The 26,858-nt window shown below is 41.6% G+C and overlaps 1 protein-coding gene across 2 annotated transcripts in view; it reads right to left on the minus strand.

Moving 5' to 3' along the window:
• Positions 1-26,858, minus strand: part of EML6 (EMAP like 6) — a 113,886-nt gene that overhangs the window by 6,296 nt on the left and 80,732 nt on the right. The window contains exons 21-36 of one of the 2 annotated variants that reach the window (XM_086631151.1): positions 26,163-26,304; positions 24,810-24,962; positions 24,419-24,550; positions 22,884-22,972; positions 22,102-22,278; positions 21,790-21,991; positions 21,447-21,573; positions 9,558-9,636; positions 8,210-8,339; positions 6,903-7,001; positions 5,647-5,667; positions 5,101-5,274; positions 4,173-4,381; positions 2,057-2,214; positions 1,248-1,362; positions 1-189 (exon numbers count right to left, since the gene is read on the minus strand). In XM_086631151.1, coding sequence (XP_086487277.1) covers positions 1-189; positions 1,248-1,362; positions 2,057-2,214; positions 4,173-4,381; positions 5,101-5,274; positions 5,647-5,667; positions 6,903-7,001; positions 8,210-8,339; positions 9,558-9,636; positions 21,447-21,573; positions 21,790-21,991; positions 22,102-22,278; positions 22,884-22,972; positions 24,419-24,550; positions 24,810-24,962; positions 26,163-26,304 — 2,196 coding nt within the window. The remainder of the gene's footprint in view (positions 190-1,247; positions 1,363-2,056; positions 2,215-4,172; positions 4,382-5,100; positions 5,275-5,646; positions 5,668-6,902; positions 7,002-8,209; positions 8,340-9,557; positions 9,637-21,446; positions 21,574-21,789; positions 21,992-22,101; positions 22,279-22,883; positions 22,973-24,418; positions 24,551-24,809; positions 24,963-26,162; positions 26,305-26,858) is intronic. The other variant, XM_086631152.1, reaches the window with a different exon arrangement.

The following is a 26,858-nucleotide window of genomic DNA, read 5'->3' on the forward strand; positions in this document are numbered from 1 at the left end:
TTTGTCACACAGGTCCCAGATTCTTGCTGTTCCATCGTTACTTGCAGAGATAAATATGTCTTTTGAGGGGTGAGTTGCTAAGCCCCAGATTTCCCCTTCCATGTGACAGTCAATCAACAAGTTTGAAGCAGCATTTTTTTCTCCTACTTCAAGGATTTCTCCATCTTTTGTTCCCACTAAAATTTTCCCCTGTTTGTAGTCAAAAAAAAGAAGAGAGATGGGTTGTCAGTGTCCAGAATATCAATAGCAGTGACGTACCGATGTATTGCAGAAATATCTGTGATAACTCCTCCTGATTTACACTGCTTGTTCATGCAGCAGCTTAAAACCAGGAGAATAAAACACTGACACTTTCACATCTCCAGATGTGATTTCACGTCCTGGTGTTACTGTTGAGTGGCCACGGTGGATTTCCATCTTGCCATTAAGGATTTTAATTCAGATCAAAGCATTTACTACATACAAGTTGGCACCTCTGAGGTGAATAAATGTAATATTTGGGCAATAATTAAAAAAAAAATCAGGACAGGGGTTTAGGTCCAGTTAGACTAAGAGCACCTTGCATCTACTCCAGGCATACTGTCTTCATCTAAACGGCAAGAGCTTTCTTGGCAAGTACTTAGAAAAAGCATAAATAGATACAGTTTGGAATTGGCTAATGGTACTTGATCAGAAATGTAGAACAATGTTCCTCAGTGGTGGTGCTATCAAAGAGCATGTCAAAGTCCCGAGACTTGATATACAAAATGAAACAGAGACCGTTTCATGAAGTGTTAGCTTGGACAGACACCCACCATGTGAAGTAACGCTCCTGCACCATCACACACTCCTCTCACATTTACTGGTACGATTTAAACAAGTGCAAGAGTGATTTTAGCATCTTGAATTATTCAGTTATTTCTACTGTTTTCCACCTTACCAAAACTTAAAGTCAATCAGTAATTCTCAGTGGCAACTTGTTTTATTTGTGACTTAAAAAACCCCACAACCTGGGATCCCTTCTGCCTGACTGCAGCACCTGCGCTGTGCCTACATGCCGTGGGAAGCCAGCCACGCAGGACGCGCCATCCTCCTGCAGTTTAAGGCCCGTGGCTGAGCTCAGGAAGACGAACAAGGAATTGTCCCTGGGCAGGCAGACCGAGCTAACTGCACAAAAGCCTTCTCCCCGTCTCCCACCCAAGCTCCACCAAGAACCCCACGCGGTGACGCGTGCCGCAGCGCAACACCTGCCGTGGCAGCTCACTTACCTTCCCTCTGCAGACGGAGCGCACGCACTCGATGAGCTGGCCTGTCTCAAGCTGGAAAGCTCGGCACCGTTTCATCTCTTGATCCCACAGTTTCACAGCTCCCCCTTCTTTAGTGCTGAAAAGAAGCGTGTTGTGTTACCCTGATCCCTCTTTCCGCACAGGCTACAACAAATCCCATATGCAAATCCCATCAGAATGTTCTTGATTAAATAATAAAACATATATTGAGTCACCTTCTACCGTATGTAAAGACATTTCACTATCGTGCAAGGGAAAGTAAATGACAGAAATTTAAACGCCATCACGCGTCGTGTTTTAAACAGTGTCATGCCTAATTCGTAAACCACAAATTGTTCTCTTGCCAATCCCAAATCTCTGTCACCAAGACAAGCTTGGCAAATACGTTACTTCTAGTGAATCGAAGAACTTACTAACCACAGACTCTCCACTGGGAGAGGTTGTCTGTGGTTTGGCAGAATTAAAACATGAAGGAAAACCCACTTACGCCAGGCTGGCAGGAGCCCAGGCAACAAGGAGCTCATACAGGTGTTCACATCAACGGCTGATTTGAGGCTCAGTACATCCTTTGCGCATAACGCGCGTTACTGTGACCCTCCAAGTGCCCTACTGACTAGTCCTTTACTCACTAGGACACCTGGGCACATAAGGAAAAATTCAGATTGAAACTGCTACTGTACAGGTACCATTTATCTCTGGGAAGCACTGGGTACATCTAGAGTATCGGATAAACAAAAAACTCATACAAGAGAGACAAAAGTTGCGCGCTTTAGGAAGATTGTGTCTCTTACGGTCTCTCCTTCCCTCCTGTGACAATGAGTCCATCTCGGAGAGTCGTGTACATTGTAAACACTGGCCCTGTGTGAGCTTTTGCCACGAGTCTGATCAGAAAATGATCCTTCCAGACGTAAACATCTCCATTTATGGCACCAGTAAACGTGAGGTTATTCTGCAACAAATAGCCACAATCTCTAATGTAATAAATACTTTAGCATTTTTGTTCAGCTTGAATTAAAATTCTTTTAGCAACCGGATTTCCTTAGACAAGTCAACTACGCAATGAATGTAGGAATTAAAGCCATCTACAACGAGAGAATGAGTTTAATGACTGCACTCTAATGGTGTTTCTTTGAGCTGTTAGATATCATACGTGTAGGGCACCTTCACCTCATGCACCTCATCTGGAGATCTCGCAGATGCACGTACTTCTTTTGCTATGCGTGTGCTACGTCGAGACGGGCGGCAGGTTACCACTCCCGAAATCTAAGTGACCTTTCTTTCTTCCTTGAGTATGTGTCAGTGAGAGTCTCAGTACAAGCAGGATCTTCCAGATGTTGAAAATAAAGTATATAAACTTAAATGCAGAACTAACTCAACCTGTTACCTACTTTATGCACCACAGCAATGGCATAACTTCTCAGAAAAGCCATGAAACCTGCCCCATGGAGCAAACTGGGCAGAGGTCTGGGACTCCCTGAGCAATGGGGAAGAGTAGCAGGTATTCAACGTGCCAAACACTCTTTTGGAGTGTGCTCTGTTAAATGGGAAACTTGAAGTCTACTGACTCTGAAATAATCGATAGCAGGAAAAATCAAACCCTGTGGATAGGGCTTCAAAGGAAAGTCTCATGTTCTGCAAAAAACAGCAACTGTATCTGCTGAAGGGACTGGAGGAAAGAAGCCCCTGAATGACTTTCCATCGTTTGAGACAAAAAATTTAGTGTGGCTGTATCCCAGCATGACCTGTTGGCTTTGGCAATAGATGGACCTGGATGAAGATGGGTGAGGTCCATGGATGCAAGAAGCAGCAGAGGATGTGTGCACAGCCCCTACTCTGTTCAGAGCAATTTACTCATGCTCCTGTGACATGGACTCGTCCTTCCGGCGGGATTCAATGACACACACTTGAGGAAGAAGAAAACCATCCTGCATGAATGACGCATGCTAATGGAGTGCAGTTCATTTGCTGGCTTTGAAGGTGCCCCTTACAGGGTGTTAGTTTTAGTATTTTAGAAAATCAAATGTTTGTTGGACTGTTTCTACTTGGAAAGTACAAACAATTTGTTTTTCTATTATTACATTCCGCTTCTGTTTTAAAATCACTTTTGGGGTCTTTAGTGTCCATTACATTACTCCTATTTTATACTGGAATAATGTCATCGGAATAGATAGAAATGTTTAGTATTAAGCAATTTTTGACAACAAAGTCACTTGTTTGGGCACAAGGATGAGGATTTGGGAGCCTAACTTTATACACTCGCATTTCACACACTAGTACTATTGTCCAGGGTGGATAATTAGGAACGAGGGGTTTCTTTGACTTGGTGATTGGCATAATTCATGCTTAACCTTCGCAAAGACAATTTCTATAGGGACTCTGGATGAAGCAGAAGCTATTTCAGCCCTTAGTATCATGGTAACATTGCTTTTTCACTCTTAATTTGTGTTGTTTTCCTTAACTATGAAGTCTAAAGCACAGTACTATGGTTCCTTAATCATCATACTGGAGAGTATTATATACTGTCACCATTAATTGGATCATAGCAAATACTGTTAGCAGAAAAAAAGGTTTCAGAACCTATACACAAAACGTTACATTTTTCTAAGTTAACCACTGAAGTGGTAAATAACTAGCAAAATAAGAAAACAAAAGCCATGGCAGCTGATGCTGTAGGTGTGCACAGACATTAATAAAAACCATTCACTAACAGAGAAACCCAACCCTGCTCAGAAAACTTACGTGAGGATCTACAAGTGTACAGGTTTGAAATGAGAAGTTTAACTAATAAGCAAGAGCTCCATGGTCTCGCCCTGCCCACACCCTGCTGGATTTTAACAAAGGAAATTGACACTTGCAGTTTTAATAAAAACGTATCATAAAATTCCGTAGCAAGTAATTTGAACTCACTGCTCCGAAGGCAACAGAAAGCATGGTTTGCATTTTGGCATCTTCCATGGAACCAATGACTCCTTTCTTATAAAGCAAAGCACTGCCAGCTAATGTCCAGAACTTCATGTGTTTTACCCCAACAGACACAAACTGAGTGTCTGAATCTGGGCGGAACTCTACAACGAATATCCTCTCCAGGTGTCCTCCCCTGCTAGCAACTTTAGCCCCTGTTTCAATTAGGAAAGGATAAAAATAAAGTTAAATTTACCTGTAAAATTCAGCTCTGACATGACTTTAAGAATAAATTGACCTGGCATTGGACTAGAGAACTGTGTCGCAGCTGCTGAAAGCTAAGCAAGTCCCAACATCATTTAGTGCATCAAACATCTTAATTCATGCAAGGTCCCTGGTTATTCCACTGCATCTGACAGTTTTAGGAAATACAAATTTAGGTCTCCACAGCATGATTTGTCTCCTTGGCCAGTGAAATAACAACACAGAAATTTTGTATGTCATCACTGAGTTACCATCTGGAGAAACGCACAGGGAAACATCTGATGAGCTGAGGCACTTCTCCTCTCCCCCTCCACCATTTCTAAAGATGTAAATTCCTTTCTGGGAATGATTTCCCAAAGGCCTATCTATGGTGTAGTATTTCGAGTTCAAGTATTTTAGGAAGAAAAAGAAAATACTTTCCTTAATTTCATGGAATTTATATTAAACAATATTCTTTCCTTAACTTACTTCTGTCGACAATAGAAGTTAAAAAACTATTTTCTTATTCATATTTTGTAGCACTTTGCTATCTCCTTTAACTGATGCTGTGACTTAGGGAGCCCTGAGACTCAGCCTAAGAACACAAATCTATTCCAAAGACTTGAAAGGAAAAACAAATAATGGTACACAGTTCTGTCAGGCTGAAGGAACACGATTTTTCAGGAGTTACCTTCTTGCCACCTCCACACTGTGATAGTATGTTCTGGATCAACTCCCACTGAAACCAGAAGTTTGCCAGTTGCACTGAAGTTTACATAGTTGACCCCTTTGGTATGGAAGCAACGTAGCATTGAAATGGTTTGCTTACTCATAGCATCCCATATATGAATCGTGGGAGTTGTACCTATGTGCAAAAAAAACGTATTAAAAGAGAATTAATACAGCATCTGGAAAGGGTTGATGTAAAATAGGCATTTTTCAAGAACATTTAACCTAAACAGACACTTATAAGCTGCGGGGTTTTGTTTTGTTTTAAGATTAATGCTACTCAAAAAAAAAAAAAATCATAATGGCTTGCAAAACACAGGGGGAAATCATCGTATTTATAAAGTAAGACAAATTTAAAAGAACAACAAAACATTTATGAAGAACCTCATGCAAAAGAAATTGTCTGTAGATGTGTCACTTGTATCCGCGATTCACACAGATACAACGAAGTAACATGAAACTTCGACATAACTCTGCCGACTAAAATCCACAAAGGAATCAGCCTTACCTGGGAATTCTGTCATATCACCTGCATTGTGAGAGCAATGGCAAATGAGGAAGCACAAGGGAAAACAATAGGTGAAATAAGTCATGTTTCTAATGCTGAAGTGCCAGCATCAGCACCAGAAGGAAAAAAAATAAATTAAAAATTTGAAAATGGATATGGATTAAATCAACAAAACAAATAAGCAGGAATATTGTTGAACTTTTTGGGTATATTGGTTTTTTAGACACAAATACCGCAACAATATTTAGTACTTTTGAGTTTTAAGAAAGGTGTTTAAAAGAAATGCTAAAGACATGCAGTTTTAAAAAATTATTAAATTTAAAAGTGAAATGAACCCGTAGTTATACAGAATATCAGCCAAAATCAGAAACACTGATTTCGTGGGCTCTTATTGACAGACTAGAAAAAGGGCCTTTAACAGCCACCTCTTCCGTGTCACAGAAATCAGTATTTTGAAGCGGAGCTGGGACAATACGTAGGGAATTTGTGTGTACTCAACATTCCAATTGAACCGGCAGCACTCGGTACAGGCGGCGAAGATGGTTTGTCAGGGTGTGCAGCTACTGCCGTCTTCCTGCCCCCTGCTACGTTACTTAGTACAGAATTTATGGACTCGAGTCTCCTTCCAGAATGACACCATTCCTTTTCAGGAAGTTAATTATTCCAGTACTGAGCTGGTTTAAGTGAAAGGCAGCAGATCCTTCTCAGGGCCTGGGACAAATGATCCTGCATCCCTCATACAATGTTTACTCCTGCAAAAGGCACTGGGGAATCTAACAGGACTCTCCATGTACATAATAAACACATAAATACACCTGTTGTGACTTCTGTTGGGATTTCACTCTATATCTTTCCTTTTCCGTACAGCTTTTGCACTTCTGCATAGGAAATTTTCATTCTTGTATATTCCCTGCTAAGCACTTTACTACTAAACAGTGCCTTGGCTACAGGAAGGAAGGAGGGAATTCCACGAATCCTATGATTACAGATTAATGAGATGGTTTAGTGCAGTTTATCAAAGCTTGCTTTCTGAAATATGATTATTCGACAATTAACTCTAAAATCCAGTGACTCACAATCAGAGATGGAATTGAAATCATAGGAAAATCCTGAAATTACCTCTTGAAACTCAAAGAAAAAGTTTGAGGACAGTAACACAGGCATGTCCTGCTAAAATTCCTACGCAGAAAAGCCCCAAATAAATCAGTGCCCCTGATAAATTTGAGTAAAACTTTGTTATATGGACAGTCACCTACCGATCTGGCTGGTAGCCACAATATTTTTATACTTTGGGTGCTGATTCACAGTTAGGCAGAGAATGTCATCAGTATGCTCCAGGTAGAAACTCTGACTACCTAATAAAATTCAAACATGTTTTTATTCACAACAGCATCGAAGGCAGAACCACCACTGAAGCAAAGAGTATTCAAGCAGCTCGTGGCTACGCTCCCGCTGTGCTCTCCGGGGACGGACGGGGAAAGGCAAGAGCTGTGTCAGCAGCTGCTCCGCTCTCGTTCCCGGGCACCATTCCAAACACACCACGAGCACAACCACCAACACACACATACAGAAAAGCAGCATTTGGTGAACTAGCTGTGCCCAGGGAACCAGGAATCAGCCCTGGATTCGTCCTGCAGCCTCCTGTAACTGGACGAGAAAGCAAAACCAGCAAATGCAGGGCCCAGGTTTCCCAGTAGATCGAAGTAGTTAGTGGGAAGCAGCGCAGAGAGCAAAGCCCTGTGAAGCCTGTGCTGTGCAATATCCTCCCAAGGGGAAGGGCCCAAAAAGAAGAGATGGGACACTGCTTCCCCGCTCCGCGGGTCAGAGGCCGCGTGAGGACGGGGGTCCCGGGGGTCCCCAGATGTGACAGCTGTTCTGCTGCCGCCCCTCCCTGGCAGCACAGCTGCTGAGTTCACCGCTGTCACTGTTAGGTTCACTGTGGCACCAAGAGGGAATAAAACAAAGCCAAAACTCCTGTAATTCCTGTCCTGGTTTCTTGAGATATATGAAGAATGCGGAGACTTTGGTGCTATAACTTAGGGCCAGATAAATTTTTGGTGTTTTTCCTCCTCTTCCTTACCCAAAAGGCAGGGAATACTCCTACCCCTTCCAAAGAGCAAGGTGCTCACACGGTATAGCATCAAAACGTACCCTTCCCTGGCGCATGACTTTGCTAAAACAACTCAAAATGAAACAACAGATGTTACTGCTCCCAACGTTTTTGGAGGTATTAATTATCAAACCCAGACCCTCATCTCCGAGAAAGCCATTCCTGCGTCTTCAGCAGGGTGTTTGTCAGAGCACAACGGCAGAAATAGGATGGGGGTTTATTACGCTTCCCAGCAGAATCTCAGCCTGCAAGGAACAGGATGGCTCTACGGGATGGCCTCAACAGGAAAAACTGTCAATCTGATACAATAGCCATCTAAATTCTTTTGCATTATTTATCCAGACGCAAACTGTGAGAAAGTTACGGGAATGTTCAAAAGTTAAGGCTTTCAATCAGAAATATTTTACTCGTGTAGCATTTTTTATCTCAACATATTGTTTCGAGTTGAATTACCAGTAGAAAGGTTTTGAACTATGCCTGCTGCAGCTGTGTGGAAAATAATATCAGCACCATCGTTTAGGTAATGCAGGTTGTTGCGACAATCAAATCCTCTGTAGCCAAAAACATGGTCTAGAGCCAGCTCCTGGTCAAGAAAGACAAAAAGAAAGAATAAAACGAAAGAAGAAACAAGATCACAGAGTTACATCACACAAGCACAGTTCTAAGGTAATTACATGGGCTACAAATACTTGTGCAGGCAACAGAATAATGAAACAATAATTAATCAGTTATCCCTGTTCTCCTACCTTATTGAGGCATGGCATTCTCACAGACTATCTACAACGCTTTAATTGGTCAACTAAGGCACTGCACTTAAATTATTATTGCTTTAATAACTCAGATGGCTGTAAATGTTTTGTTTCTGTAAATTTCCATTCAAAATATATTCAACTTACAAAAAAGATCCGATTTTGTTAATCTTCCCATCACAGTTTAATAGCTATACAGGGTATCAGGTAACTGCAAATATCTTTTCTTCTACTTTAAGAGTCTTCAAAAATCATTCTCATAAACTATCAAATTTTAACAGACCAAATTCTGACCTTAAAGTCCTTATAAGAAGCAAAGGCAGGCTATAAGTAACTCTACAATTAAAACATTAATTGGAGGTGTAATTTCAGCTTACAATAAGCAATTGCCCATGAAATTTCCTCCAGAAAAATAGTGATGGCTAATGGATTGTTGTAAAAGTTGCTTTTTAGCCCAGAAGACAGAGTCACTGAACCTGTCCCAAACCCAAAGACAGCTTACTTCCAACAATGGCATTGACAGACCAAGCAATTGTTGCAAATTGCCCACACAGACCACAGAATATTCCTTGTTCAACGTATTACATGGAAATTCCAAAAAGTTGCTTGGGGGCCCCTACGGTTTGGGGGAAAAGGTACGTTGCAAAGTAAATGAGCAAATTTCATCATTCAAAACCACACACGTGATTTTTCGTGTATGAAAAGTGCAGTTTCTGCCTGTGCTTCCCTTGGGGTTACGGAGCGAGGGCGGGTTCTGCTGTGGCTGCACACACACCTCCGTTCTACCTGCCCTTCAGACTGAGTGACAAAGGGTGGCTCTGGAGAGACCTGATATGACAGGGAAGCTTTAACATCCTGAGTCTGAGTTCCTGCTGACAGAGGATGCTGTCTGTCACATCTTCTCGTGTTTGCCACCAGGGCTGAAAGCACTTTCTAGAAATTTTTTTCCCTTATCTTCTACCTATGCATGACTTCAGCTGCCCTCAAAACAGGGATGAATTTCACCCAGCACATACTACTTCCAAAGGAAATGAAAAAGTATTAATCCTGACCTCAACCAGTTTCTTTTTTTTGTTGATATTGTTCTTTTGCAGTTTTTCAGGTTGAGGAGCAGCTCTGCTAACTGGTGGCCTGAAACAAACATTTAAAAAAGAGGAGAATTGATATGTTTGAATGCAAAATAAAACTTTCAAAACCGCAGCATATGTTTGGCATGTGAACAGGAAACAGCCAATTGCAACTGTACGAGTTCAATGCACAGCTTTTTGGAGAGCTGTACAACAAACTGACTGAAATCATACGTGTTTCCATGGGAAAAAGCAGAAATAACATTCATGTAGATTTTGTGGATGAGCGGCAGAACACACCGCCTTACGCCATTTTTAAAAAAACATCATGATTTAAATCCATGGGAAAATTCTTGAATACTAAATGATAGTAAACTGTTGTTCCCAGAAATGATCTAAAAGATGTTCTACAGCTGGCAGTTGACGTTTCCCCAACCTTGCTTCTTCAGAGAAACCTCATCATAGAACCTTGACATGACTTGATTAAAATCTTCACAAAATCACATTAAAGATAAAATGATTACATTTCAAAACGTACAAGTCATTCATCCGTGTGGATTTAACAGGGACTAAGGCCAGCAAAGCGCTTTTATATAGTTACAGTTGCTAAAGTAGCTAAAAAGACAAATGTAGAACATAGACTGCAACACAATTTGTTTCGTGCAAACGGTCTTTAAAGACAGATAACTGCTACCCTTGATCCTTCCAAGAAAAAAAGAAGAGGCACAAACCTAAGAGGGGTGGAGGGAGCTCAGCCTCTAAAGTTCCTGACCTTACAAAACCCAACTGCACAGGCAGTGTTAATTTAAGCTTAATGATTCTCCCTTTCTGTTAACAGAGACTCATGAGGGCTAATTCTGACCCTGTCAAAAGCAGAACAGAGCCATAAGAATTGCACTGCATTACTGGAGAAATTAGCCCATAGAAGCCTGGCCTAGATTCTTAATCATGTTTGATCGTCATTTAGGTGGAAAATAGGTCTTGCTAGAAGGTTGGCGTGGAAGCAGTGATGACAAAAGAATAAAAACAGATATCATGGTTAAATGTTTGCTCCAAAACATCACTCGATGGCTGCTGTTAATAATACAAAAAAATCTCACTGCACGTCTTTAAACTCCAATTGCAGATTCCAGAGGTGGGGTTAATCAACAGTGGGGTTCTGCAAGTAAAAACCCAAAACGCCTGGCCTCAATTTATTAATAAACACTCAAATCTGGAAAGTATTTTAAGATTTCAAAATGCGTGAATTGATATACTTTTTATATGCTGTGAAAACTAGAGAGTTCTTGTCCTTATACTCTAACTACAATTAATTCTCATTTTGCAAAAATTAATTGCAGAACAACAAAATCCCTTTTGCTTAGAGGGAGCTGCTTTTTCTGGAATTGTATTTTCTGTGGAAGTGTTCAAGGCAACAATCGACAAAATGCACAGCTAGAACACTTACTGCTACACAGCTAGAATACTTATTGCAGGAGTAAGTAACACGAAGATCTGAGCTCTAAAATGTAGAGACAGAACAAGCTGGAGGTAAACAAACTAACCCACTTCTCACCAAACAAGCAAACTCAGTACTAGCAAAGTACATTAGCAGGTGATCTGGTGACATTAAAAGAGTGAAAGAGTTACCTTGATCCCCTGGTAAGCAGCAAACAAAGCCAAGTAAGAAACTTAATACAGTTCAGGTGTACTTCTGACCACTTTACTCATGCACAAGCATTTTAGAGTTGATCAGTCATTCCTTTGTGGCACAAAACATGCTATTCAAGCATGCCAGCAAGAACTAAAACAGAAATCAAAGAGTGCACCAGTCTACAAATTCGGAAACATCATAGCCTGGCATCCCTGGGTATGCTCTGAACTAGAGATGCTACAGGACGGAGGGAAAAGGAAGCTACATCCATGCTTCCTGCACTGCACGCCTTGCACTGAAGGAGAACGTGATCCCACGTGTTTGTGTATTTTCAGGTGCCTGACAGAGATGGAAATTGGTAGAAACTTAACAGTCTCATAAGCACTGTTGAGAATTTCACACAATGGATGCTTGTTTTCTGCCCTGGTTCAGCCTGCAATTTAGCCTCGTAATTGTTTGTTGGGAGGGCAACTTCCTTACGGGACAGCTTGTCCTTTTTTGTTCACGGGGGAAACAAGCACCTTTATTTTCTCTGAAAGTGGCCAAGCAAGGCACGTTACGTAACCCTCGGTGGTAACTGGAGCGAACGGCAGCGCAGTCGCCAGGAGAGAAGGGGTGGAGGGAATTGTTACAAAACTTAATTCTCTTACAAAATAACATCATTACGTGATGCCAGAACAGCAAAAGCCATTTCAGCCCAGATTTACCAAGGCCTTTGAACCAGCACTTACGAAAACAACAAACCATTTTCTTGTATGCTTCCTGCTCTTTTTTCTGTTTTAGTGTCGTTTTAAGTGGGTCACTTTTGCACTTTTTTACCTAGGAATATCAGCTAAAGTTTATGACAAGAGCAAGCCAAAATTTTGTATGAAAGCCAGAGAACACTACCACTATGACACGATTGATAACCACTAGACTGTAAGCATGAGATTTAATTTGGAAACACACACACACATACACTTTTATGTATATCTATTCACGGTACACACAAACACAAATGTTGTGTGCATTCATATATACACGTAGATGTATATATACACACACGTATGCATTCAGTGCCTTATTATCATCTCAATAAAACATGTAAAGCAGCATCACATTTTTAACATTTTAACGAGTCGTTTCATTTTTAACCCGTCTGTGACTACACCTGATTTATTGATACATAAGATGGCAGCGTCAAGACAAGAAGTTTGCACTGTAGCAATGCCATGTATTCCCCTTTGTGACCTACGCAATCTGCATTGCACATCCACAGCAATCTCTGCTTTTTCTGTGCTGTGTGGTGTTAGTACTTACTTGACAATTCCCTGCCTCCAAAGGAAAGCAAGTCAAAACATAATACAAGCATTAACGGTTTCTTTCCAGTGATTTAAAAGAAATGTGCTTATATTACGTTACGGGATGAATGAGCTCCAGGAAAGATAACAGACAGTCAGACATTAGAGGGCTTTCAGTTCTTTAGATACTCTGAACACAGCAAAATAAAATTTCTGGTGCTACTGATTATCTTGATGATACGTTTACACAAGTGTGCACGGTTATAAATCAGTGAGCTGACTCCAGATCTCAACTGCCAAAATCTCACCCGCTTTCTTTATGGGTGTTCATGCAGAAATGTGAAAAGGTGCCAGTGACAATTCTTTCACTCTCACCTAACCAAGAAAGCTTTCTGAAACAGCCAAGACGGATGAGTGGGAAGAGGAGCCCAAATCACGAGTGGGGTGAACAGGCAGCAGCCAAGACAGAGAAAAACAGAGAGACAGCCAAGAGCTGGGCAGGGGGAAGAGGGCATGGGGGTTTGGAAGAGCGGGGCACCCTGAGGGTGAAAAAAGATGTGATCTTAGAGAACAGGGGCAAAGTGTGTGTGTGTGTGAGTTAGATCCATTGAGATGGAAAACAAAGGAGAGAAAAGGCAGACCAAAAACTGTTCTGATCAATTCTATGGGAGAAGGATAAGCACCTCGTGCTTCTGGAGCACACAGTGCCATCGCCCTCTGATGAGGGATCTGCATCAGGACTAAACTGGCAACAACACAAATACTCTGTTCTGAGGCCAAGGGGAACAGAATTGGATCTTCAGAAACGTTGCACAAAAGCGACAGACAATGAGGTTTGGAGCAGGGACAAACGGACAAAACTGTCCCGACACTGAGACGGTGACGTGGGGCCCAGCACAAATGGGGAGAGAAAAAGCTGAGGACAGTCCAAATGGGGCACTAACACGTGCATTCAGATGGCTGCTAACTGGAGAGGGAACATGCTTGGCTGCTACACAGAAATAAAAACGAGCAGGACTCCTCCCAAGAAGAGAAAGTGATATTCAAAGACAGGTAAGACCATCCACTACTGGTAGCCTTGTTTGGACAAGGAATTAAAAATCCAAGATTTAAAAAAACAGACTGTTTGTTTCAGAAAAAAAAATGTACAAGCAGCTTTTGAAAGTAGGCTTCCACTAGCTGACAGGAGGGGGGCTCCCAAGTGCCCTAAAACTCCTAGAGCTTTAAGAAGTGATTAAAAGATTTTGGGAATTCTAAGCCCTTAGATTTTCCCCTCCCAACACGGGAGTTTTACATACAACTTTTCCAGTTGTTACTTTTCCTTTACATTTTGTAATGTAAGATAACACAAGATAACAAGAATAGTATCCAATATGAAAATATCCTACTGTCTAACATAGTGGAGCAAAGCAAAGCTGAAACAAAACTAGAGGGAAACATCAATTGTAATCTAAATTATTTTTTAAAAGCATAGCACTGAAAAAGCCTTAGCATGGTTACAATATTTATGAGTTCACATGTATGCTGATGCACTCTTTAAAAAAAAAAAAAAAGAAAAGAAAAGAAAAAGAAAAGGTATTGCAGAACGTATGGTGGTAAAAGGCACTGTGGTATTTTGGAAGTGAAGCTAGTCACTGCATTCACACGTCAGTCTAGTTCAGTCTCCAAATGTGAAACCAGCAGAAAGGCAGGTTAATAAGAAGGATAATTGGTTCTAAATGAAATCTGAAGGCCTTCATTTTTTAACAAGTTTATTGTTCTAAACATCTTGTAATGCTGTTGATCTGAGGGGCTGGGGCACACAGGCTGCCCTATCGCACCGCGATCGCCGTCCGTGATGCACGGGGCAGGCAGGGCTGTCTGGAGCATCCCTCAGCCCCCTGTGCCAACAGCAGCTTCAAGGAACACACAGTAACATGCTTTGGGCAAAACCTAAATTTCTGTCTTTGGCCTGAAAAGCTTTGAGTATCTCAGGTAATGAGATTTCAGAACTCTCTCCGTATGCTGCCAAGGCATCAGAATCAACCTGACTTTAGTGTGTTCCGCAGCGTCTCTCTCTTTCCTCGGGCTTCTCTCCGGGTTTGTGATCATGTTTGAGAGGAAGAGTCTTACATAAACTCTGACATGTTTTGAAGCTGTGCTCGTTGTGTAAGGGAAAATAGTATATGGAGAACTTTTGGGCTGGAGGTAAAACATAACAGGCAGATAAAATAGCATCCCTACCCTGCATAACAAAACACAGCAGAAACGCTGCTTTTGCCATCCTTCCTGGAGTACAACCTACACAACAACTCCCAAAAAAAGCTGAATATTTCACATCAACCTCAGTGCAGAGAGCGCCCAAGTTCAGAGAGAAACGTTGGTAACACGTTGTGCATGTGCCAGTACTGGCATCCCTCAATCCCGCACCGCTGAGCGTCACACAAATGAAGACCACCTTTGGGCAGCTTTGTGCTGGCCTGGCGCAGAACTGACACTGACTCTGAGTTCTGTAGGTTGGCAGGGCTGGAAAAATGCCAGTCACAATGTGTTCAAGCCTGGGGGACAGCGGTGATGAAACCAGCATGCTGCCAATGCATTTAGGGTGCGTTAACTTGACATAACGCTGTCGAGAAAGTAAAAGTGAATATTCCAAAGGATGCTACCCAAGCAGCAGGTTTCTGCTAAAATCAGCCCAAAGTTATCTTCTCCAACCCAGCGGTGTGTTTTTTGTTTTTCCAGATACTTTGTGAACAGCTCCCACCTACACATAAACACAACACAGATTCACATTCAAAGCTTTTACGCTGCACCCTCCGCGGTGTGCAGGTAAAAGTGCACGAGCGAATTTCGGAACCATACGTCCAAAAATTCAGTTCACGACACAAAGGCTCGTCCTCGCCACTTGTGGGGCTATTCTGAAAGCCAATATAATTCAGCTCATGTTGTTTTAAAGCAATAAATAAAAGAATGATATTTGAAGGGAGAAAATCCATCTCCTTAACCTCCTTTAGCTTGGCACCTTTATCGGGACGTATGATTACAAACGATGCATAACGACACAACTGAGAACAGGCTCCGAGACGGACAACTCACGGAGAGGGACACAAGCCAGTATGTTAAGAAAACAAAAAAACTAGACAAACATGCTAATGCTGCTTTTTGTTTGCTCCACATTCAACCTGCTTTAAAAGGTTTCCCATCACCAGGTATATTACAAGAGTTTTCAGTTTACGTAGAGTCATGCAAATCAAACTAAAGGAAAGCTGCAAACATCGGATATATGTTAGCGGTTAGTAGGATGCAAAATGCAAATATATCTTTGCCTTTCATATTAGTAACATAAATACAGTCTTCACGCAAGCTTGTTTCACTTATATAAATTCTTTCTCAGCTAAAAGGGTCCCAGGTCAAAAGTTAGCCCTCTTCTGAAACGAAGCACAACTCCTACGTAACATCCAGTATGGCTTACAATTGTCCTGGATTGTCTGGGACAGTCCCACCAGTGACCCAGTGGTCCCGTGGTGCGGGAGCACTGCGCTTGGAGCTCCCGCACCGCGAGACCGCTCCTGCAGCACCTCTCGTTGGCACCCCGCTTCTGCGCCGCGCAGGCAGAGCCAAGAAGAGGATGCCAATCAGAGGAGCAAAGAAGGAAGAGAAAAATAAGGGCGGGTGGGGAGGACAGGAGGACAGACATGGAAAGGGAGAAGAAGAAAAACAAGAAGGTTGGGGAGAGGAGAGAGAAACAACAATCAATTAATTATCTTAATCGAATGCACCGACTAATACAACCGCAAGACATTTAAAAACCTGTTCTTCAGCCTCATCTCTCCTGTTATTTTTCCATCCTAAAGCTGTAACTGCTGACAGAGACAATAAACCTTGGGACCCCCACGAAAATACCAGTCCGTGATTTATTTCAAATCCTGCAAGTAAAATCTATCATGTAGCTCCCATGTTCCTCATATGTTTTCATGTTTCCCATGTTCCCATGTTTCATATTTGCAGAATTATCATTATTTTCATTATGTAAATAAACAAGACAGGAAAAGTACATTTGATAAAAGGTTTTCATTTTCTTTTCTAAGGAAAAACCTGATGTTATCCCTATGTTTACCATATGTAAGTTTTTTTTGCCCTTTATAATCATTAAATTTCTCTGCCCAGTTTGCCTAGGGGCCTGATACCCTGGAGAAGGCCAGTGTAACGTGGATTTCCTTTTCCTCTTGCTGGACTGTGCTGAGCACAAAGCACATGCTGGGTGGTAACAGAGGATGCACAGCAGCTGCCCCAAGCCACGGTTATCTCGCATCGAGTGTTACGTCAAATCTGCCCTCCTCCTCTTTGCCATGATGGGGGAGAGGAGGGACAGGACTTGCTGGCTCCTCTCAGCTGACAAAAGGATCACAGAGTATGTCTTTGTGTCAGTGTGGGGGCAGTCGCTGGTGAATTGCTGATTCCTTTCCAGCAGGGCGGTGTTTGCTGCGAAGCTTTCCCCTCGCCGCCCGGCACTGCCTGCGTCAGCTCTCAACTTGCAGTTTCTCAGGAGACACATCACATGTGGTTCCTGAGATCAAACTCCTCCCGAGTTGTACAACGATCTGCTGTTTCTACAGAGATCACGTACTTGCAGCTTTTCAGACTCACCACTCTTAATGTTACTGAAGCACAGAGCCCTGCAAGCTTACTCCAGCAAATGTACAGGTTAAAAAGACGGAACTGTAGCTATAACAGAGAGGAAAACAAAACAGCCATCATCTTGACCCAAAACTGCCTCCTAGGTGTCACATAGTACCTTTGAAGCGTATTTGTGTTATATCGGCAGGGAAATAACTTGTTCAGCAACAATTCACCTTCTGAATATTACTGTTTAAAGAAAGAAACATAATGAGCTTCAAGTCCTTGCCCCCAAGAAGCAGCTCAGGGCAACGGCCAAGCTATTCCTGCTTGAGCTGGAAGCTTGTTCTTCTCTCTTTGTTTCTTTTCTTAATTTAAACTTACTTTGCTTAATTCTGAGTTTCTACTCACTACACCTATGAATTACTCACAGTTTTTCCTTTCTCAGACACGCAACAAAAATACAGCAAGGGTGACACTTCTTAGATCCTCATTGCATTTTGCAGTGAAGTGGACCAGCAGTTTTACAGGTCTTGTGATTAACTCACTGCTTCTAACTCAGACGGCTTTCCAGCTTGTAACATAATCTTGGAAATTTACACATTATGTTATCAGTCTCAGAGTATTCACAGTACGCATATCCCATCAGATGCACAATCCCTGGGGTCTTCATAGAGACATATGGCACAATTACAAAGAGGAAAGATTTGGGATTTGGAATATTTTCTCCAGACAATCTTCCCTCTGAAAAGACTACCAGGTTTTCCCACGTACCTGCCTGAAAGAGAATGGAATACATCCTCTTGGTTCCCTCCTTTGTATCTGAAGGGACTGGGAGAGGCTACTTCAGCTGTGCCTTTTGCAGAAAATGTAAAGCTTCATGAACTGGCTTCAATATTACTTGTTGCCATCTCTTTCAGCCCTGTGCACAGAAATTTCAAGACTCCATGTCCTGAAGACCTGCTGATTTAGAACTTAGGTTTTCCTGAACGCTGACAGTTGAGTGCTCACAAGCTTTTAATTTTGTCTGGCTTGATCAAGGCTTTGTCACTTTGGACCCTTGTAGGTGCAAAGAAAAGTCAGCCCAGTGCTTTCAGGAAGCTTTTAGAATATGGTCAGACAAATCCTTCATTGGCTGTTCCATTCTTTCGTGTTCCCAGAAAAGATGAAATCTGGCACAGCTATGAAGCTTGCTTCATAACTCAGACGTCTTAAGAGAGAAGTCAGCTTCACCTTGAGGCACTCATAACTGGGAGTGTCAAGATTCTGCATAAATTGTGCACATACTGGTACAACTGTGGCCAAGCACTGGAGTCTTTGACAACTGCAGTAGCCAACGCATTCATCTCATCTCACTGCACCCAAACCCCAGTACCTTTCACAGCTTACAGCCCTATCTCAGCACAATAGCCTCAGAAACCGCAGTTTTTCCTACATTTCACCATAAATTTTCTGCTTCTAATTTTGACTATAAATTCTGGTAATTGATATTAATCCAATGAAGAAAGGGAAGTGAATTTGTCTTTGCCTAACAAGCTATATATGGAAAGCATGAGATCTGTTGACAAATTTATAAGAATACAGATTTCAAATACCAAAGATGTGATTATACTGAAGTAGCTGTAATTGAAAGAGGACATATGAAAAACATGAAGAATATCTGTGACTCTTTAGCAGAAAAGATGGAAAGAACAGTTACAAGAGTTTATTTTAAAGCTGTTTTAAAATGAAGTACAAAACTGTTGATGACATAAAGACACTAAGAAAAGAAAAAGATATGGAGAATGTTAAAACTTTCCTTTTTGCTCTCTTCAGTCTAGAACTTGTTATGAGATTGACTGTTCCTTCAGATAGGCTACAGTATGCTATTTTCATGTACAGTCATTATGCAGAGACTGTTATGGAAATCAGAGGCAACCTCACTGCAGAGGAGGTGCCTGCCCAGCTATAAACGCAGTGGGCAGTGTGGAAACACGCGGGCATACTAGAGGAGCTTCCAGTTGTGGTGGTGCTTTGCAGTGCTGGATAGCTCAAAGCACGTTTCCTGCATGATGGACTATCAGTGTCAGTGTGACAAACAGGGAGCCTGCTTCATTTGTCTCGTCGTGTGCTGCTTTGCAGGTACGACTTGTTTCACTAAAAAGGTAGAAAAAGGCAAACTGTTCATTTGAGGAGGTGCCTCCCTCCACAGCGACAAGCAGGCTCAGCAGAATCGGCTTACGCAGCGCAGGACTGAGAACGTGGACAGACTCAAAAGTCAGGGAGCTGAAGTGGACGTGGCAGACTGACACTCCTCTGAGAAGCAGCTACTTGCCTGCATGTAACCTGGCCAGGTTTCGGAGGCAGAAACCTTCCTAGGGACCCAAGGGGACTGCGGTGATTTTCACTCCTGGGCTGGAATTCGTGCTGAAAAGCTGCAGAAGAGACTGATGCTTACGCTGATAGTGTTGGTAACTCACTAGTACAAAACAACCGTAAGCCCAGCTTAATCGGTCAATTAAACTCACTCGACAGTTGCTTTTGCAGCATCAAAGCGAAATAAAGCAGCTGGAGGGTATAAGGGTTTCTGGTGTAAAACATCTGGTCATTGTACCATGGGCACTTGTTATTTCATGTGTAATAACAGTTCAGCAGTATTCACCCAAAACAAAATAAAATCTTGTCCTTTTAAACTCTATGTCAAAACATTCGTGTGCACTAGATAATATACTATGCCTTTGTAGGAAAAGGAAGGAACAAAGACTCTATATTTTGTTGCAAAAAATCACTAATCCTCCTGTTACATGTTTTTGTTAAAATGTCGTGGTGAAAAAAATAAATGTTTGCAAAATTTTTCTTCTCATATTTCACACCCAACATTTGTTCTCCTATTCAAATACCGAATGCAAAATTATTAATTATTATTTTCTGTCTATGATGTTCAGCACTACACTCTTTGCGAGCTTTAAGAACATAAACTGATTTATTTTCAAAGGTCTGCATGAGATTAGGAAGTATTACTAACTCCATCTTGTATCTTGCAAACCAGGACACCAAGGAGATTTAAAGCCAAAAAACTCGAAAGTTGCCACTAATGTTCAGTAGTCAAGTAAAAAAAAAAATCTTAGACCTTAATCTGTTCAATGTGATTGTGTGCTACGTGCCTGTTTAAAGAACTGCTTAAATGATCTCCTCTTGCAGCTGCGAGCACGCAGTTTTTGTGCAAGTTCAGCCACACTTCTCTCGGCCGACAGCAGGAAACATGGCACGCACAGTCGGAGGCTGCCGGTAAAACCGTTCTGTTTGCCAGCCATCACCAGGAAGGTCTGTGAGAGGAGCAGGAGCAGCAGGGAGGCAGCAACCCCCAGGCTCCAGAGCACTCCCTTCCTGCCATCCCATCCCCTTTTCACACATAGCTCATCTTTTGCAACACCTGCAGCAGGGACCCTACGGTGCACCAGCGCTTACTTCTGCACCCCTTGTATTCCCCAAGGACCACGTACCCCGTTCTCCAACTCGGGTGGGATCCCTGCAAGGAGAACAAGATGCCATCACACTACTGGCATTGCTACTAGCTGTGTGTGCTGGGTAATCTGAGGGCAAACACAGCTTCAATTCTTTCTGCGGGTTGACCCACAGCAGTCCTTTTTGTCGGTGCCCAATGCTGGGCAAGAGCAAGAAAACTCAGGATAAAAGAATGGCCACTTATAAAAGGAAATTCTATCACAAGATACTGCATGGATTCACAGCTGAGTCATCAACTGGATTCACAGGTGTAGATTCACTGTTTCAGACTACAAAGGGGAATGGACTTTACTGGTTATGGACATTCCTGTTCTGTCCCAGTCAGAGTGTTTTCTCACCCACTCCCCTCGGCCATGCATTTCACTGGACCTCACCCTCTACGCTTAGCTCTCACCTTCTTTCTTCACTGTCCTCTCCAATGCTATCCTCCTTCCAGTTTATTCTTTCCCAGAATAATTCAGCCTAAGGCCAACATGCGCCAGCTTTAACAGCAACAACCTGACGCAATTGTAAGCAACTGAAAAGCTTTCAAGGAAAACATCACCAAGGGCCTTTACAAAGTACTGACCAGCTCACCCTGTCACAAACTCCCTGCTGCAGATGTAGGTACAGCTACACACACCAACTGGGAAGGAATGTAACTGCTCATGTGAACAGCAGAAGACAACACAACACTCACAGGTGCTTTACTTACACGTTTTTCTCCATCACATTGACACGTTGTACCCTACGAACACCGTTTTAAATGTTATCTTGTGAATTTTAAGATTCCTGTCTTATTTCTAAGGATTTATTTTAGTTGAAAAGAGATTCAAAAGAACGCAATGTACACTTGGAAACGAATGCCTGTGTGTGACATACCTCTCTTCTACTGAAACTTCCTTCAGCTGCTGATGTGGTTTTGTCCCTTCCATTTCTCGGATGCTCACTGCGTAGATCTTAGTGGTATAGTCAATTGCTTTTTCTCTTGCAACATCACTATCATAACCTTAGAAAAAACAAAACACAAAATAAAACAAACTACCCTTGTTTATAGTGGAAGAGCAGAAAACAAGATGATCTGCACCAACAAAAGGAAGGAAACGAATCCCACACCAAGCTCTCCCTACGCTGAACTAAAGTTTCTAGCCCACTTCAAGTTAAAGGCCTATGTAAGTCTCTGGGGAATGAAGACTAAAGACATGTTTCATCCCATCCTTTTTACCTCCATCTTCTTCTGCATCTGTGTCTGATTCTTCACTATCCACCAGCTTACTCTCCTGAATGCCCAAAAATTCTCTGGTCCAGATCATCAGAGCTGTATCAGCACCACCTACAGTCAGCAGCACAGAATCATTGTGTAACCACCGCACGTTGGTCACCTGTGCGCTGTGACCCACGTACTTCTTGAATTTGGCACGTTGGCCCTGTAGCACAAAGAATTTACACATTAGCAGTCTGACACACCGCGAACAGCGTCCTCCTTAATTCCTTTTCTTGCACAGTTTCTAATCACAGAAATAAACACACTTCTTACCTTCACTGGGTATGAAAAAAGCTTGACGAAACCAAAATCATCTCCTGTAGCTAACAGTGTTCTGTCTTTTGTAAGACTAGCTGCGTTTACGACGGTGACGTCACTGTGCATGGGCCAAATTCCTTCACAAGTAGGACCAAGAACACACGTCCAGGTGTCCCACTCAATCTTCTCTATCTGCAATCAAAATTTCCCCAACAGAAGTCATCTCAGTACTTAACAACACTACTTTCACTTGTATATTTTTCTATGTTTGCTTTTTTTTTTAGTGTTTTTAGAAAGTGTTCACTGTTCCCATATCTTCATCAAAAGGCTTAAAACTTTAAACATCCCCACTTTCCCAAGGTAGAGCATGATTTGGATACAAATCTCCTAAAAGATTTTCTGAGGTGCTAAACATTGGCAATTTCGTAAAAGAGTTACGTGTCACAAATAATCAACATCCTTCAAAGCCAAGTCATACTATCTAAAAATGGTTTATAACCTATATGCACACTGATTACACCGAAAACAGGCGATTGCTCAGGAAAGGGGGTTATGGGAAATGACTATTAGACAAACCAAAATAAATTCAGAAATACAAACAGAAACTCGCAAGTTCTACCATTTACGAATTCTAGGAAAGACACTCTACAGAATGATTAAATACTTCTAATTCTAACCAGTGTAAATATAGTATTTTAAAAGGAAAAAAAACACCACGTGAAGGCAAAACATGTTAATTTTCAACAGTCTAGAAAAGTAACTTTCACAGTAAAAAATCCAGTAAGCATAATTCGTACCTCAGCAATTCTTATAATATGCCTTTTCCCCCTTGGTGCTTCAAAAAATAGTTGTTCTTTGGCACCAGAATTGACTTGCAATAACTTTCCTGGATACGAAATAAGAGTTTATTATGAACCTTATTCATTATTAGGAACACTATGAACTTTGTTTTGATTGAATGAAGAGATTTCTGGGGGTAAGATAAGAAATTCTCCAGAGAGTTATTCATAGCAACAGTAAAACATGCTTAGAACCACTCTCATCAGAATCCTGTACTCCCGATTCACTGCAGAAGTAATATTTTAAATACCATCCAACATGCTTAAAAAATTACTATCTCGCAGCAAATCGCTTTCTTCTGATAAGAAATATTTTGCTTGTGTTTTCATCATCAGGATAATGGAGAATAAGAAGAACAAAAGTGTATGCTATTAACTCTCATAATTTTGCAAGACAGCTTTGCCAAAAGTTAAAAAACACTGTAAGCTCCTGTCTATTTTGCAGTGCCACTTAGTGCAGCTAGACACCAAACTGTCCTAGAGTATGGAGTTTACCATACCCATACAAACACTGTGGTATTAGGAAGATAATCCAGTATGCAATGGATAGTACGTTGGCAAGTATTTGTGGAAGCAGCAGCAAAAGATGCTCTCAAATTCAGTTTTACAATATTTCCAATATAAGAAAATTAAAGGTATTTTCTGAATTTTTCAAATCATAGCAACTATACTAGTGGGGATTTATTATCCTAACAGCAGTTCTACAATATCTAAACTGCATCACTTCCAGGGAAAGTACTCTTTTACTGGGAAACACTGGACAAGATTTTCAACTGATATGAACTAGTGCAGTTCCAACGCTGCTTTTGACAGGGCGTCTGGCCGTTTGTTACACGAGCTGTATCCAGCTTGCTGGAATCACTGACAGCACCTGTGTGAAACAGGCTATACAATTTAGTATATTAATCCTTTACAGCTGGGAGCTCAGTCAGAGTTTCCAATAAATACCATTACGGACACAAAGAATTTTCAGTTTTGGGACTAGTGCAACAGGGGAAGCAGGGCTCAGACACACAGGTGGTTCCACACAGAATCATATTAGGTCTGGAAGGCTTATCTGCACAAGCTCATTATGGATCCTGCTAGACTTAATTAGTTGTGACAATAACGTTCTCTAATGTCATTGCAGTGATTGCCAGGTACTGCTCAGCAAAGAAGAAAGGAAATTGGACATAAAAGGTGGAAAAGAAAAGTGTGCCACACACTACAAAATCATAAAAAGAACAGGGCAAAGAAAAGCAGTATTATGTTTATAAGTGACATTTTAGTCACATGTTGTCAGCAGTGAAGTGCCACGTATGGTGGTACAAATGCCACAAGTGAGGATGAGTTCCACCAACAAATGCAATTGCACTGAACCCAGATGGTGCTTGATGTTGAAAAACCATTGGCGTTAGTAGCTACAGCTCATCTGAGTAACTGGTACGAGAACAGTCTGCTGATATTCCATTTCACAGGCAATTTAAATCTGTACCTCTGGTGAAGCATTTTACCTCTTGAGTCCCAGTCAATGTGTGTGATGTAGCTAGATGCGCCTTTGCAAATGCCAACTCTTTTGCTGGTGAGTACGTTGTAAATATCTACAAAATTATCATGGGAAGCCACAGCCAGGTACTTTCCTGATTCTGTAAAGAAGACACACTGAGGTCATTAAAGGCGTACACGTTATAATTATTATTGTTATGCATTTTTACTACTGTGGTGCACCAGTTAGAGGTGGGCCCCATTATACTAGGCTGCATACAACAATAGAATTGTAAAGTATTTAAATGCACGGAGCGCACACAAAGCCAGTCTACCTGCTGCACATTCAATCTTTTGTCTAGAGGAGGAAAACAGACTGGAAGATAAACACTGCCTTTTCACCTTATCATCTGATTATACCTCGTGAAAACTTTATATCTGAGATCATTTCCTTTCTGTGGTGAAAAGAGACCATGTCTTCGACAGTGTCAGCGTTTACCACTAGAAAACTCCCATCGTTCAGCCCTACAGCCAAGGCTTTCCCATCAGGAGAAAAGGCACAGCATCGTCCACCTACAAAAGAAAATGGAAAGGAGTATCGTAAACCTTACAAACTCGAGATTGAGAGCACCATCCATAAACTGCAACTGAAAGGTTTTTACATCAAGTGTATGCTTTTAAAATAGATTTGTTATTTACTAACACAAACATGTGATAGGAGGGCGAGGATTAACGTTCTACTAAATGGGACCGTACCCTCTGCATAGGCTGTTCTTGAGTTGACAACAGTGATTTGATCAGTCTTGAAAAGGGTTTAGGTGCAAATACAACCTCCCAACTATGTTCTAAACACACCAATTTAAAACAAAAACAACATCAAAACCAAACCAAAAAACCCCAAACCACACAGAACGGAAATCCAGATGAAAAATTGAAAGACTCATTACGGGCAGAATAACGACACGTCTTTCAGGGATACTACTTGAAAGCTTTTTCATTATGACTGAACAATGGCTCCTTCCAGGTGCAGCATATTTAGAACAGCGATGTACTACACTCCCTCCACTTACTTTTTGCCTCAACGTTATTTCTGACCATACTCTCTCATACAGCTATCCCCATCTGTCCCTGAGTTCAGATCTCCAAAAGATTTGACTGTTTCCCTCAGCCAGTTAGAGTCCCTGTGCTCTGCATCTGTCACTGAAAACGAAGTATGTTGAATTTATACCATCAAATTTCCTGAAGGATACGAACGAGTAAACGAAAGAAGAGCAATTTTGAGAAGGCAGGGTCTCAACATAGCTCTTCTACTTTTATACAGAGGAGAGGGCAGGAAAACTGTTCATTTTCAGAGAAGTTGGTGTAACATGTGAAGTTCATATTGCTACTGAAGGCTGATTGCATTTAACATGCCGAAAATTTTACATTTGTATTTATAAGGAAACTTTTTAATGTCAGCAACAAATATGCTGGCCTTGAGTATCCTCAGGAAGGAAAATGATTCTTAGGTCAACTCGTTCCCCTTGGAATCAGAGGAAAATAATTAAAGTTCATTTATTATTATTCATTACAATAGATTATAATCCTTTTTCTTTCTACCCTTTCATTGACTTGACACATGCCAAAGACAATTTACTTCCTATGCTTCCAATTTCCTAACGACTGTGTCCTCTTCCTGCCTAATTACTGCCTGTGATCCACGCTGAACGCAGAGACGGAACTGTACAGAAATAGGATCATGACTGTCACAGTGTGTGGCCAAATGAGAATTACCTTTTTTGAGTTTCCTCACTGCCAGCATGCGATGCTGGGATGAAAGTTCCCAGATCCGTAGCGTTTTATCATCACTCACTGTTGCACAGACAGGCAAGAGAGGATGAGCTGCCAAGCCCCAGACTTCTCCTTCCATATGTCCCTGAAGGAAATCATTCAATATAAGAGAAAATAATGCATTTGTGTCTATATAATATGTTCTAGCACTTGCCCTGCCTCCTCTTACAAGTCTCAGGCAATCAGGCTTTCACATCTCCTCTCAAAAATTTTCCACATTCAAAGAGACCTGAATGTCTGGTCTGTTTCCTCTGATAAACATCTAAAATACACTCTTCCATGGCCTCCTCCGCTACTACTAGCTGCAATTCCTGTCCTTTCAATGTTCTCTCTTCCAAGACTTGAAATGAACAGGAAACAGTTATGCCCCAAACAGGACTTTATCCTGAAACCCTCATATGGGCTAATCTGTCTTCAAGGTTTATGTAACTTTTCAGATCCTGCAGAATTTGTTTGCCCAACATACACATACTTAGTTCTTTCAATCTCTCCTCAGAACTCAGTTTTCAAACTTTTTAATCACCCTTCCTGCTTTTCCTAGATCTCTGTCAACTTGCATACAGCTTGCTGGCACTGTATTTCAAGGTTAAATCATTTCTTACTATTCTTAATCTGGATTTCAGTTTACTAACTGGCATT

Source organism: Tauraco erythrolophus, chromosome 2 (genome assembly GCF_009769465.1).
Source record: "Tauraco erythrolophus isolate bTauEry1 chromosome 2, bTauEry1.pri, whole genome shotgun sequence".
Lineage (NCBI taxonomy): Eukaryota > Metazoa > Chordata > Aves > Musophagiformes > Musophagidae > Tauraco > Tauraco erythrolophus.